The sequence below is a fragment of the Pristiophorus japonicus genome, chromosome 8 (assembly GCF_044704955.1).
Source record: "Pristiophorus japonicus isolate sPriJap1 chromosome 8, sPriJap1.hap1, whole genome shotgun sequence".
In the NCBI taxonomy this organism is placed as follows: Eukaryota; Metazoa; Chordata; class Chondrichthyes; family Pristiophoridae; genus Pristiophorus; species Pristiophorus japonicus.
The window spans coordinates 235,068,776-235,082,932 of record NC_091984.1 but is presented as its reverse complement, the minus strand read 5'-3'; the positions used below and the strand labels follow the sequence as shown (position 1 = coordinate 235,082,932).

The 14,157-nt window shown below is 42.4% G+C and overlaps 1 protein-coding gene across 14 annotated transcripts in view; it reads right to left on the bottom strand.

Annotated features, from left to right (window-relative positions):
- The window catches only part of fbrsl1 (fibrosin-like 1), a 908,758-nt gene that overhangs the window by 446,913 nt on the left and 447,688 nt on the right, over positions 1-14,157 (bottom strand). For 10 of the 14 annotated variants that reach the window (XM_070888104.1, XM_070888109.1, XM_070888105.1 and 7 more), the window contains one exon: positions 13,364-13,474. The exons of the other annotated variants lie outside the window; for them this stretch is intronic. In XM_070888104.1, the coding sequence (XP_070744205.1) occupies positions 13,364-13,474 (111 nt within the window). The remainder of the gene's footprint in view (positions 1-13,363; positions 13,475-14,157) is intronic. 14 annotated transcript variants of the gene reach the window in all.

The following is a 14,157-nucleotide window of genomic DNA, read 5'->3' as shown; positions in this document are numbered from 1 at the left end:
CAGGAGTAGGCCATTCGAGCCTGCACCACCATTCAATAAGGTCATGGCTGATCATTCACCTCAGTACCCCTTTACTGCTTTCTCTCCATACTCTTTGATCCCTTCAGTTGTAAGGGCCATATCTAACTCCCTCTTGAATATATCCAATGAAATGGCATCAACAACTCTCTGCAGTAGAGAATTCCACAGGTTCACAACTCTGAGTGAAGAAGTTTCTCCTCATCTCAGTCCTAAACGGCTTACCCCTTATCCTTAGACTGTGTCCCCTGGTTCTGGACTTCCCCAACATCGGGAACATTCTTCCTGCATCTAATCTGTCCAGTCTCGTCAGAATTTTGTGTGTTTCTATGAGATCCCCGCTCATCCTGCTAAACTCCAGTGTATACAGGCCCAGTTGATCCAGTCTCTCCTCATATGTCAGTCCTGCCATCCCGGGAATCAGTCTGGTGAACCTTCGCTGCACTCCCTCAATAGCAAGAACACCCTTCCTCAGATTAGGAGACCAAAACTGACACAATATTCTAGGTGAGGCCTCACCAAGGCCCTGTATAACTGCAGTAAGACCTCCATGTTCCTATACTCAAATCCCCTGGCTATGAAGGCCAACATACCATTTACCTTCTTCACCACCTGCTGTACCAACATACCAACTTTCAATGACTGATGTACCATGACACCCAGGTCACGTTGCACCTCCCCTTTTCCTAATCTGCCGCCATTCAGATAATATTCTGCCTTCATGTTTTTGCCACCAAAGTGGATAACCTCACATTTATCCACATTATACTGCATCTGCCATGCATTTGCTCACTCACCTAACCAAGTCACCCTGCAGCCGCTTAGCATCCTCTTCACAGCTCACACTGCTACCCAGCTTAGTGTCATCTACAAACTTGGAGATATGACACTCAATTCCTTCATCTAAATCATTGATGAATATTGTAAATAGTTGGGGTCCCAGCACTGAGCCCTGTGGCACCCCACTAGTCATTGCCTGCCATTCCAAAAAGGACCCGTTTATCCCGACTCTCTGCTGCCCGTCTGCCAACCAGTTCTCTATCCACGTCAATACATTACCTCCAATACCATGTGCTTTAATTTTGCACCAATCTCTTGTGTGGGACCTTGTCAAAAGCCTTTTGAAAGTCCAACTGTACCACATCCACTGGTTCTCCCTTGTCCACTCTGCTAGTTACATCCTCAAAAAATTCTAGAAGATTTGTCAAGCATGATTTCCCTTTCATAAATCCATGCTGACTTACACTAATCCCGTCACTGCTTTTCAAATGCGCTGCTATTTCATCTTTAATAATTGATTCCAACATTTTCCGCACTACTGATGTCAGGCTAACCGGTCTATAATTACCCGTTTTCTCTCTCTCTCCTTTTTCAAAAAGTGATGTTACATTAGCTACCCTCCAGTCCATAGGAACTGATCCAGAGTCGATAGACTGTTGGAAAATTATCACCAATGCATCCATTATTTCTAGGGCCACTTCCTTAAGTACTCTGGGATGCAGACTATCAGGCCACAGGGATTTATCGGCCTTTCCCTATCAATTTCCCAAACACAATTTCCCACCTAAATTGTGGGAATTTCAGTTCAGTTTCCTTCAGTTCCTCCTTCTCTTTAGACCCTTGGTCCCCTAATATTTCCAGGTGGTTATTTGTGTCTTCCTTTGTGAACACAGAACAAAAGTATTTGTTCAACTGGTCTGCCATTTTTTTGTTTCCCATTATAAATTCACCTGAATCTGATTGAAAGGGACCTACATTTGTCTTCACTAATCTTTTTCTCTTCACATATCTATAGAAGCTTTTGCAGTCAGTTTTTATGTTCCCGGCAAGCTTCTTCTCGTACTCTATTTTCCCCCTCCTAATTAAACCTTTGTCCTCAGGCTTGCTGCTTTTTCTGGCCAATTTATATGCCTCTTCCTTGGATTTAACACTATCCTTAATTTCCCATGTTAGCCATAGTTGAGCCATCTTCCCCGTTTTATTTTTACTCCAGACAGGGATGTACAATTGTTGAAGTTCATCCAGGTGATCTTTAAATGCTTGCCATTGCCTATCCACCGTCAACCCTTTAAGTATCACTCGCCAGTCTATTCTAGCCAATTCACATCTCATAACATCGAAGTTACCTTTCCTTAAGTTCAGGACCCTAGTCTCTGAATTAACTGTGTCATCTCCATCTTGATAAAGAATTCTACCATATTATGGTCGCTCTTCCCCAAGGGGCCTCGCACAACAAAATTGCTAATTAGTCCTTTCTCATTACACATCGCTCAGTCTAGGATGGCCAGCCCTCTAGTTGGTTCCTCGACATATTGGTCTAGAAAACCATCCCTAATGCACTCCAGGAAATCCTCCTCCATCTTATTGCTACCAGTTTGGTTAGCCCAATCTATATGTATATTAAAGTCACCCATGATGACTGCTGTATTTACATTGCACGCATCCCTAATTTCTTGTTTGATGCTGTCCCCAACCTTGCTACTACTGTTTGGTGGTCTGTACACAATTCCCACTAGCGTTTTCTGCCCCTTGGTATTCCGTAGCTCCATCCATACCGATTCCACATCATCCAAGCTAATGTCCTTCCTTACTATTGCGTTAATTTCCTCTTTAACCAGCAATGCTACCCCACCTCCTTTTCCTTTCTGTCTATCCTTCCTGATTATTGAATACCGCTGGATGTTGAATTCCCAGCCTTGGTCACCCTGGAGCCATGTCTCCGTGATGCCAATTATGTCATATTCGTTAATTGCTGCCTGCGCAGTTAATGCGTCCACCTTATTACGAATACTCCTCGCATTGAGGCACAGCGCCTTCAGCCTTGTCTTTTTAACACACTTTGCCCCTTTAGAATTTTGCTGTAATGTGGCCCTTTTTGATTTTTGCCTTGGGTTTCTCTACCCTCCACTTTTACTTTTCTTTCTTCTATCTTTTGCTTCTGCCCCCATTCTACTTCCCTCTGTCTCCTTGCATAGGTTCCCATCCCCCTGCCATATTAGTTTAACCCTTTCCCAACAATACTGGGACATTGGTTCCGGTCCTGCCTAGGTGCAGACCGTCCGGTTTGTACTGGTCCCACCTCCCCCAGAACCGGTTCCAATGTCCCAGGAATTTGAATCCCTCCTTCTGCACCACTCCCCTGAAGCCATGTATTCATCTTAGCTATCCTGTCATTCCTGCTCTGACTAGCACGTGACACTGGTAGCAATCCTGAGATTACTACCTTTGAGGTCACACTTTTTAAATTTAACTCCTAGCTCACTAAATTCAGTTTGTAGGACCTCATCCCGTTTTTTACCTATATCGTTGGTACCGATATGCACCACGACATCCAGATCTCTGGCACGAGGAATTGATGAGATGCTGGAGGGCACTGTTGCCCAAGGAACTGCATCCTAGCAGAAGTTGTCGCCTTCAAGAAATAAGGTTGGTGAAAGAAAATTGGAAAAATTTGGGGCTATAAAGGAGAGAAATAATAAATTTTTTGAGAGCATTTCACCAATTTAGGTAACCTGATGTACATTTTATTTTTGTATTATCTTTGTGAATACAAAACTTAAATTTAAGTGTACAGAGCAACTACAGTTTCCACATTAGAGGCAAATCCTTGGAACCTATGTGGAATGACTAATTTTTAAGTTGAGAGATCCTTCAACAGAGTCTCATCTCTCTCAACTATTAATGAATGACACTATTTCTACATCCAACAAAGAATTTCCCCTTTCAAAAAAAATGATCCCCCATTACCCCATACATTACATATGGTTTTCATTGCATCGTTTTTGAAGCCTTACCTCTACTTCTGTTAAGATACACAAAATAATGATGGCCTGTGCACCAGCTTGTCAATTATCTGATTGAACGCTCTCAGGTAAACAGGTCTTGAATTTAAAGCATGGGTGAAACCTACAAATCAGTGGTTGGATGAACCCTGTGCTTGTAATAATATCCATGGACATCACAAACTCAAAGCCTATATAGGAGGTAATACCTGTCGGGCTGTTTGGAATACAACGACTGTTCTTTTTTGCCTGCCTGGTGATTATGTGTTAATCTGATATGCCCATTAAACTTGAATTGAAGCATTTTGCTTGCTACTAGGATAAAAGTCTACTGAACAGAATAGTAATACTCATTTTGCCTGTGGCATGTTTGGAGTCTGAACATATATCAGTATGTGACAGATCGCAGGCCTTGAAACACAAAGCAAATCACTGAAGAACAATTTCACAATTACAACTTAATATAAAATCTCCTAACTTCAAATGCCTTCAGGACTATTTCAGATGCAGTTTTGGAACACAAAAGTAAGGCGGCCAATCGCATCTAGCTGAAAGAACTTCTATTCCAAGGCATACAATTGTTGTACAGTACAAAAATTCCGAGTAGAGGTGTTCAATTTTTGCAATATTATAATGCCAAGGTAATGGAGGGGGAGTTGAGAGAAAATGCGTTGTTAAAATTGATGCCCAATACATATGAATGGATCCCATACAGAGGATATACAGCACAGAAACAGGCCATACAAAAGACTCGAGCTGCTTTATACGGAGTTAGTGCCGCCAGCTCCTGACGTGCGGCAACCCAAACATAAACTTGCCAGACTTGCTGAGGTCACAGACAAAAAATTTTTTTTTTTGATTAAATTAACTAGCTCTTCTACTACTGTTGGCATTGCCGTTTGCTCTGCGAGACCTGTGCAGCAGCAGCAGCTAGGGTTATAAACCGCAATATAAAAATAGGTTTATTTTTACATAGTACAAGAATAATGTAGGTTACTGTTCTGTGCAAATATAGCTAATACAACAAGCTTTAAGGGGAAGGAGGAAGTAATCAAAAGACTACTGTGTTTTTGCTAATATTACAAATGGCTCCTGATGTGTCTGGTTTCACAGTGCTGCTGCCATGGGATTGGAAGCGAACACTCCAACCCACAACCATTTGGCAAATAAATATCATTCCTCAGCTATAATAACTTAGCAATTGTTCCCATCTGAACAGTTAATGTTTACATCATCAGTACAATAAGTCTACTAACAAAAAAAACCATTATCAATTTTTGTTATTATATTAGTCTGCACAACCAGAAAATATTAAGGCATTTGCAGATCTGCCATTTTTGATCTATGCATGGAGATTTATCCCCACGTGTATTCTAGTTCAATCCTCAATTCCACATGGCACTAAATACAAGTATTAAATGCTTATGTTCTTATATATTCAAGACAGAGACCGTTAGATTTTTGAATATTAAGTGAATCAAGGGATATGGGGACAGTGCAGGAAAGTGGAGTTGAGGCCAAGATCAGATCAGCCGTGATCTTATTGAATGGCGGAGCAGACTCGAGGGGCCCAATGGCCTACTCCTGCTCCTAATTCTTAGGTTCTTAAATAAAACACACTCATTATCACGTTTGCATCCAATTTTAAAATCAAGCTGGAAATTAGTTTGCGTTGAAGATCCACTACACACAAAAAAGGGATTTTTTTTTTTTAAAAAAGAAAAGATAAACAGGATTGCTCTTTGACACACAGCCTCACCCTGAAGAAACCACCTCAACCCCACCACAAATGACAAATAGCATTTATGGTTGAATCAATGAGTGGTGCAATGCCCATCCCCAGTTCTCCAGGTAATAGTGGTCCTTCTCCTTGCACCATTATAGTCCTTGTGGTGATGGTGCTCCCCCAATAGTATTCGGTAGGGTAATCCAAGAGATTGACCCAGAGATGATGAAGGAATATAGGTCCCAATTAGGATGGTGTGTGACTTTTAACGAGAGTTTGGGGTTGATGATATCCTTCTTGCTGGTAGAAGTTGCAGAGGGGGTAGATACTGTCAAAGTGACCTTGGTGAATTGCTGCAGTGCATCCTGAAGATTGTGACACTGTGGCTGCTGTATGCACAATGATGGAGGGGGTGGATATTGAGCCTGGTGGAGGAACAGCAATCAAATAAACTGTTCTGTCCTAGATGATATTAGGCTTGAGTGCTGTTGTGGCTGCAAGCATCCAGGTGAATGGTAAGCATTCTATCACACTCCAGATGATTGAGACACATTGAGGGGTCAAGAGGTGAGCCACTCAAAGCAGGATACCCAGTCTCTGTCCTGCCTTGTGGACACAGTATTGATGTCTCTGGTCCAACACAGCTTCTCGTCAACGGTAACTCCTAAGGTGTTGATGGTCAGTAATGGTCGTTGAAGGACATGGCTCAGCTTTTGCTTGCTCATTGGTCATTATCTGGCACGAATATTACCTGCCACTTATCAGACCAAGCATGGATGCTATCCAGATTCTGCTGTCGATTGACATAGACTGCTTATCAGAGGAGTTGCAAATGGAACTGAACATCATAGTATTGTCAGTAAATATTCCTACTCCTAATCTTATGATAGAGGGAAAGTCATTGATGAAGCAGCCAAAGGTGGTTGGGGCCAAGAACGCTCCCCAGTTAAATATCTGCAAAGAGATCCGGCAACAACCAGAACCAGCTTCTTTTGCATCGTATGACTAGCTACTGGAGGGCAACTGCTCTGATCTCTATATAGAAGGCTGTGATGAGGTGTGGAGCCGAGTGGTTCTGGTGGGACCCAAATTGGCGAGTCTGTTTTGTTCAATGGCACTATTGATTACTCCTTCCATCACTTTACTAATGATTGGGAGAAGGATGATAGGTTGGTAATTGGGCAGGTTAGATTTAACCTTTGTTTATGGATCACCTCGACAATCTTCCATGTTATCACTGCCAGTGTCAGAGCTGTACTGAAACAGTACAGCTAACTCTGGTGCACCAATCTTTCACACCACAGTTGGACTTTGGCAATGCCATCGCTATATTTAGTGCACTATGTTGCTTCTTGATGTCACGTGGAATGAACCAAATTGGTTGGTCACAGATGGCGGGAAACTTAGAAGGTTGAGCAGGATTGGCGACTCAACACTTATGGCTAAAGGCACTTGCAAACGCTTCAGCCTTGTACTCACTTGCTGCACTCAACCATGGTTGAGGAGATGGTTATTTGTGAAGCCTTCGCCCATCAGTTTCAACTGGAAAAGTGGAGCAACAGACCTTTGCTCTTTTCTCTTAGTTGTGGGACAGCTTAGCTGTCTATAGGCTGCTGCTTTTGGTGTTTCACATGCAGTTAGCGTGGTGTAGGAGGAACAGCAACAATAATGTATAACAGAGGTGTGCAATATCAATTTTAATATTGGGAGGATTCTTCCTCCAGTGGATTACCATGCTCAATCAGTGGGGAGTTTGAACTGCAGTGCATAAAGTGTTGGATAACATACAACTTCACCACAAAGCTGCACAGAGGAGAACCATGCCCAGAAACAAGGAAGAAAGACCACATCTATGCTTTTGCACTTACAGAAGGGGTATTTGATATGGTTCCTCTATCAATAAGGGAGCCACATGCAATGCTTTCAGTTATATTCGGAGTGCATTATAGTGAGGAACCACTGAGTTTTGGTTTCCAACTTTCTTCCCATCTCTCCTGGAAGCATTGACTCATTCTACAGTATTGTTAAAAAGTCTGACCTATCCTCTGGTATCTCGCCAATGTCACCATTCTTTAAGTGTAAGCCTAGACAGAGAGTTTTGGCAGGCTAATGAACCATGGTGCCAAACATATCCTCATCTGATACACACAAAAGCAGATTCCAATTATGGGACATTGAATAATGACCAGGAACATGAAACTGGTTGATCATCCTCCCAAGCCCAGAAATCCAAAGGCCAACTACTACACCATCACTGCCCTGGATCAGCAAATTCTGCATTATCTGAGGAACACCCTCAGGACGTTACTGGTTTGTGTGGCTTTTCAACATTGAGAGATGTATTTATATACTGAGTCACTGGAGGGGAGGGAGGCGAGAGAGGAGAGGGTGCAATAGTCTTTACCATCATAAGAGAAACAAATTTTATTCATAATTTTTGCATTAAAATGTAATCTTAGAAAAGAATCTCATACTTAGAGAATACAATAACTTATGGATTGCTTTGTAGTTCTGTACATTCTCTAATTCTAACCAAAATGTTCAACATTAGTAAAAAGCTGAAAAGGTCTTTATGTATTCAATGCAATAATGTGAAGACACAAGTTCAGATTGGTTCAATACTATGTTTAAAATAGTAAACATATTAGGTTTTGTATTCCTTACTCATAAGCACCATTTAATTCAATTTAATAATCAATGCAGCTTTTAAAAAAAACATGCAGAATCCTGACATGCCAGTTTTTGCTTTCCTACAAGGGAACCAATGCTGTAGGTTGACAAAGGAGTCAGTAAACAGGAGATCCTCAGTTTTGTTGGTAAGGCTCACTGTGACAAGGAACAATATTTTGCACCTTTATACTGGAAACCCAGCCTAGTGCATTGCTGTGTTGCATGACTACCACAGGACCCATTGGGTCGCATATCTAAAATGTAACCAAGCAGCTCACTGAGGAGTTTTATTAACAGTCCAAGCCTCCCAAGGCACTTGCTGCCCACTATCTATATTGCTCAAGTCTGGCAGGGGATCAGAGTGACACACATCTTAAGAAGCATGAAGTGTTTACTGCACACAATTCTCACGCTTTACATGCACAAAGAATTTTCTAGCTGTACTTGCTGTCAAAACTGTCAAACCAGCTCCTGCTTTTATCTGCCAGATCCAGTTTGTAGCTGACATTTTTTAATAAATACTTTGATGCCAAACACATTTGCTGGAAGTCTTTTACAGCTATTTGCCTCACAATGGACAATGAAAGCATTAATAACCAATATATTATGCTCACTCGGAATCCCATCAAAAATGTTTCACATCTGAAAGGAAAGGTAGCGTTTTTAATTTGAAAGCTAAATGAACTGTCCAATTGGATTTTGTTAGGTTGATACGTTTTCATGACTGCTTCTGGTTATGAAGCATATTTCACAGCCAAGTAAGTGAACACTCAAATCTGCAGCATGGGATTTGCATAAATTCACCTTGCTTTAACGAAGCTCTCATTTAACCTGCCATGTTTGACCACTCGAACATTAATCTGCCTTGCACATCTGATGGTGAAATGGCAAACTGTGGGCCGTTATTAAATAAATCTGTAATTAGAAGTGAAATAACTGTCAGCCACTCTGTTTGACTGCTTAAACTGTCAGTTAATGATAGCATGTGTGAATAAATGTGAATCTAATACTGTTGTGTGGTCAAGCTGCACAACAGAGAATATTCAACAGCCTGCAGCACACATCTATGTGGAATAATGAGTACCTGTGATCAAATGGCAAAGCTATGCTTCCCTGATGGTTTGCACACTAAGTCATATTTATTCACACATCCTAATCCCAGTCCACTTCACCTTCTCAGAAAATCACTGGTGGTCATTGTATCCCTACAATTCTAACTATTGCCCAAGGGCCTCTATACTCACATTTTCTCAAGTTATGATGTTAATTCTCAAATTATCACGATTGTATTGGTGGTCTTACGGCCTATGTTGCACATCTCTGGAGATCTGCCCCTGAACAGTAAATCATTTGCCATTGACAGGGTCTGGCATTGTGTACTTCGAAATAAGGTGGCACTATTTGGCATCCTAAAGCATGATTGGTGATATAGTCACAGGAAGTTAACATGCAGGTACAGCAATCAATTGGATGGCAATTTGTATGTTATACTCCAACTCCCTTGTAATAAAGGCTAAGAGTAAAGAAGTCTTGCTGCAATTATATCATCATAGGCAGTCCCTCGAACGAGGATGACTTGCTTCCACGAGTTCACAGATGTTTCAAATGAAGGACCCGATGTTCCTGTTCTGAACTGCAATTGAGGTGCTGGAAGATGCCTGTGCGTGCATTTTTTTTTAAGTGGGTGGTGACCGTTGCACATCAGCCACCACACGGGCTCGACAGAGCGAGGCCTTTATCCAGTGGCAAGCGTTAACCAGGACGACTGGAGACCTGCTCTGCTGCATGGAGCTAGTGCGCACACATATCGCAGTGTGGGCTGGTTCCCCTATCCCCCATTTATTGGTGCCCCTCCCCTATCCCCCATTTACTGGTGCCCCTCCCCTATCCTCCATTTACCGGTGCCCCTCCCCTATCCTCCATTTACCGGTGCCCCTCCCCTATCTCCCATTTATTGGTGCCCCTCCCCTATCCCCCATTTATTGGTGCCCCTCCCCTATCCCCCATTTACTGGTGCCCCTCCCCTATCCCCCATTTACTGGTGCCCCTCCCCTATCCCCCATTTACTGCTGCCCCTCCCCAATCCTCCCATTTACTGCTGCCCTTCCCCTAACCCCCCCCCCCCATTTACTGGTGCCCCTCCCCTATCCCCCATTTACTGGTGCCCCTCCCCTATCTCCCATTTACTGGTGCCCCTCCCCTATCCCCCATTTATTGGTGCCCCTCCCCTATCCCCATTTACTGGTGCCCCTCCTCTATCCCCCATTTACTGGTGCCCCTCCCCTATCCCCCATTTACTGGTGCCCCTCCCCTATCCCCCATTTACTGGTGCCCCTCCCCTATCCCCCATTTATTGGTGCCCCTCCCCTATCCCCCATTTACTGGTGCCCCTCCCCTATCCCCCATTTACTGGTGCCCCTCCCCTATCCCCCATTTACTGGTGCCCCTCCCCTATCCCCCATTTACTGGTGCCCCTCCCCTATCCCCCATTTACTGGTGCCCCTCCCCTATCCCCCATTTACTGGTGCCCCTCCCCTATCCCCCATTTACTGGTGCCCCTCCCCAATCTGCTTTTGCAAAGCACCTTGTGATGATTAGCTATGTTAATGGCATGATATAAGCGAACGTTGTTCTTGTACTGTGGGCAGGAAATGTGCAGCATATGCACAAATTGTTGGGGTTTGCAGTCAAAATAAAGAGGCATCGAATACAAAAGCAAAGAACTTGTGCTAAACTGTTACATACTGATCAAGGAACTCGTCCCTTATGCACTCTATGAACTCTTCCTCAAGGCTACCCTGACCAATTTGATTTGTCCAATGAATATGAAGGTTTAAATCACCCATGGTACTGCTGTTCTCTTTTTACAAGCCCCCACTATTTCTTGGTTTATACTCCGACCAACAGAGTTGCTGTTGTTAGGGGGCCTATAAACTACTCCCACCAGTGACACTTTTCCCGTATTATTCCTCATCTCCACCCAAATTGTTTGAACATCCTGATCATTTGAGCCAATATCGTTTCTCACTATTGCAGTGGTTCCATCCTTTATCAGCAGAGTTACTTTCTGCCTGTCCTTCCGAATTGTCGAGTACCCCTGAATGTTTAGTTCTCAGTCTTGGTCACCTCGCAACCATGTCTCTGTTATGGCTACCAGATCATACCCATTTGTAACTTTTTCTCCTGCCTTGGCTCCTCAGGTGTACAGTTTGGGTCTCTTTACCCAAGAAAGGATATACTTGCCTTGGAGGAGAGGCAACAAAAGTTCACTAGATTGATTCCTGGGATGAGGGGGCTTTCCTGTGAGGAAGGATTGAGTGGAATGGGCCTATACTCTCTGGAGTTTAGAAGAATGAGAGGTGATCCCATTGAAACATATCAAATTCTTAAAGGGCTTGACAGGGTAGATGCCGAGAGGCTGGGGAGTCTAGAACTACTGGTCATCGTCTAAGGATAAGTGGTCGACCATTTAGGATAGAGATGAGAATTTTTTCATTCATAGGGCTGTGAATTTTTGGAATTCTCTATCCTTGAGGGTTGTGGATGCTCAGTTGATGAGTATATTCAAGATTGAGAGCGATAGATGTTTGGGCACTAAAGGAATCGAGGGATATGGGGATAGAGCAGGACTTATTAAATGGCAGAGCAGGCTCGAGGGGCCGTATGGACTACTCCTGCTCCCATTTCCTGAGTTCTTCTGTAGTTTTCTCCTAAACGCTCCATTAGAGATTCAGTTGATGGCTCATCTTTCGACTTCCACCCCTTCTCCATTTAACTTCAGTTCCCTGGGACTCTATCCTTTTCCACATACATCATCTTCATATTCATTTATCTCCTACAATCACCATCTAACTCTATCCATGCTTCTACTCATGATTCCAAATCATATTTAGCAACTTTAGATTGGTCACAACTTCCGGTCCTCTTGTAGCACAATCATTACATCCTTATCTACTCCATGCCCTCAATGGGCAATGTAAATGTTGCTTCATTTTTTTTAAAATAAAATACTCTGTATCCTTATGTCTCTTGCAAATCCAACCAACAACTACCACCTCTTACCTCCGATAGCTCCAACCCTTAGTTCTTCATCTATTAATATCTTTGAAGTCACTATCTCCTCCGACTACTAGAATGCCCATCCCTCTCCATTTTCAAACTGTCTTCAAGAAGATCCATGTTCCTCTTTGACGTCAAATGTATCTTTCTCCTTCAACAACTTTAAATTTTCTATAAAAGGTCAAACGTGACCAGATCTGGTGAGGCTCTTTCAGACACAAGAACAATCTGTGATCCCACCCTCACCTCTAGCAACCAATCTCAGTTCATTGTAACCTTTCTTATCTTTCTCTATACTATTGATACTACTACAATCAGTCTACTACAGTCAAATACTACTCTGAACATTCTTAACTCATCCTTCTAAACTGTAAAGATGTCATCTTACAAGTCTCCCTCATATCTACACTCTTACTATGTTGAAATAATAGTCACTGACTCTAACTCAATCTTTCCCAGGACCTCAAAACTGTAGAACTCCATACCTCCTTCGGTCTTTCCTTCCTCCTACAATCTAGAAGCTTTTAATACTCAAAGCTTGGCATCACCTCATCATACCTCCTGCCTCTTTTACTAATTTCAAACACGATAGTGGGCTTCACTATGGACCTCAGGTTCCCAAACAAGAAGCCACATAGATCCCAGGTTTGACTCCCAATTGGAGACAGAGTTAGCTGACCTCAGCTTTGGCAGCAATAACTCGACTGAGCAAGGTCTTAAACTATTACAATTTTTTTTACAAAAGACCTAATCCATTAGAAGTTGCTGTGCACTGCTGTAGCACGTGATGCATTGCAAATATCAAACACTTCAACCCACGAATGCAAGGACTGGCTGCATACTACTAAGACCTAGAATGCACTCCATCCATGAACACCCTACAAGATCAGAACATTCTTTTGCTCACAAAGCAGCATACAGAAGTAGATCGTTCATGCATTTTATTACTTAATAATGGTAAACCATTTGTATATTACCAAGAAATTGACAACAGGCATGCTGACCGAAGGAAGATTGCAGACTATGTACTTGCAATTGACTAACTCTTCCCAATTATCAATTCCCAGGAATAATACAGCCAAACTGATTTATTGCTATTCAATCTTACCTCTTTAGTGTGAGATGATGTTGAAAGAACTGCTGACTTCTTGTTCTGTTGTGGACTTCGGTAGTGAATTCGGCATATTGACTGCTCCTGAAGGTTGCGGTAGTTTTCCCGCTGTGAGGTAAGTGGAAACGTGATTTCAAGTGTGTCCTGGGTGTCCTTTGATGTTAACGTGCATTTTTAGGAGCTGTGGTGCTTGCTTTTTAAAAAAAAATAAAATTGTGTGGAATACATAATTTGATAAAGATGAATGAAAGCAGGGATGTTTTCTTTGAAAATATGTAGAGTTTGAGTGTAGAAATGAAGGCTAGATCTGCATTTGTGTTTATATTCAGCTTGTGGCAGCTTTGCAGTATGTGGCGTATTCGTGCCCGGGTATCCTGTTCCAATACCAACTGATACGCATTCAAACCAACAGGAATCCACTGGTCTTCTGACTGGCATTTTGATGAGGACGAGTATTTTGATAGTATACGATCGAATTACATCATGTGTAATATTTAGTGATATGTTTTAATGGAATATTACAGGAAACAATATGGAATGGAAGCAAATTAATGCATACAAGATCCTTCCATTCTCAGAGTCAAAAGGAATTGGTGAACAAAGCAGATGCTCACGGCAACACCGTTTTAAATAATCATTTCTAGCCTTCCTGTAGTACTTGAACATTATTTGTAGCTATTAAACAAGTGATACTCCTATACCCTGGGATGATTTAAGCAAGGACTGCCACTCAGTACCCTTTAAATAAATCTGTGGGAAATTTCCTTCATTTTGGTACATAACATAGTTAC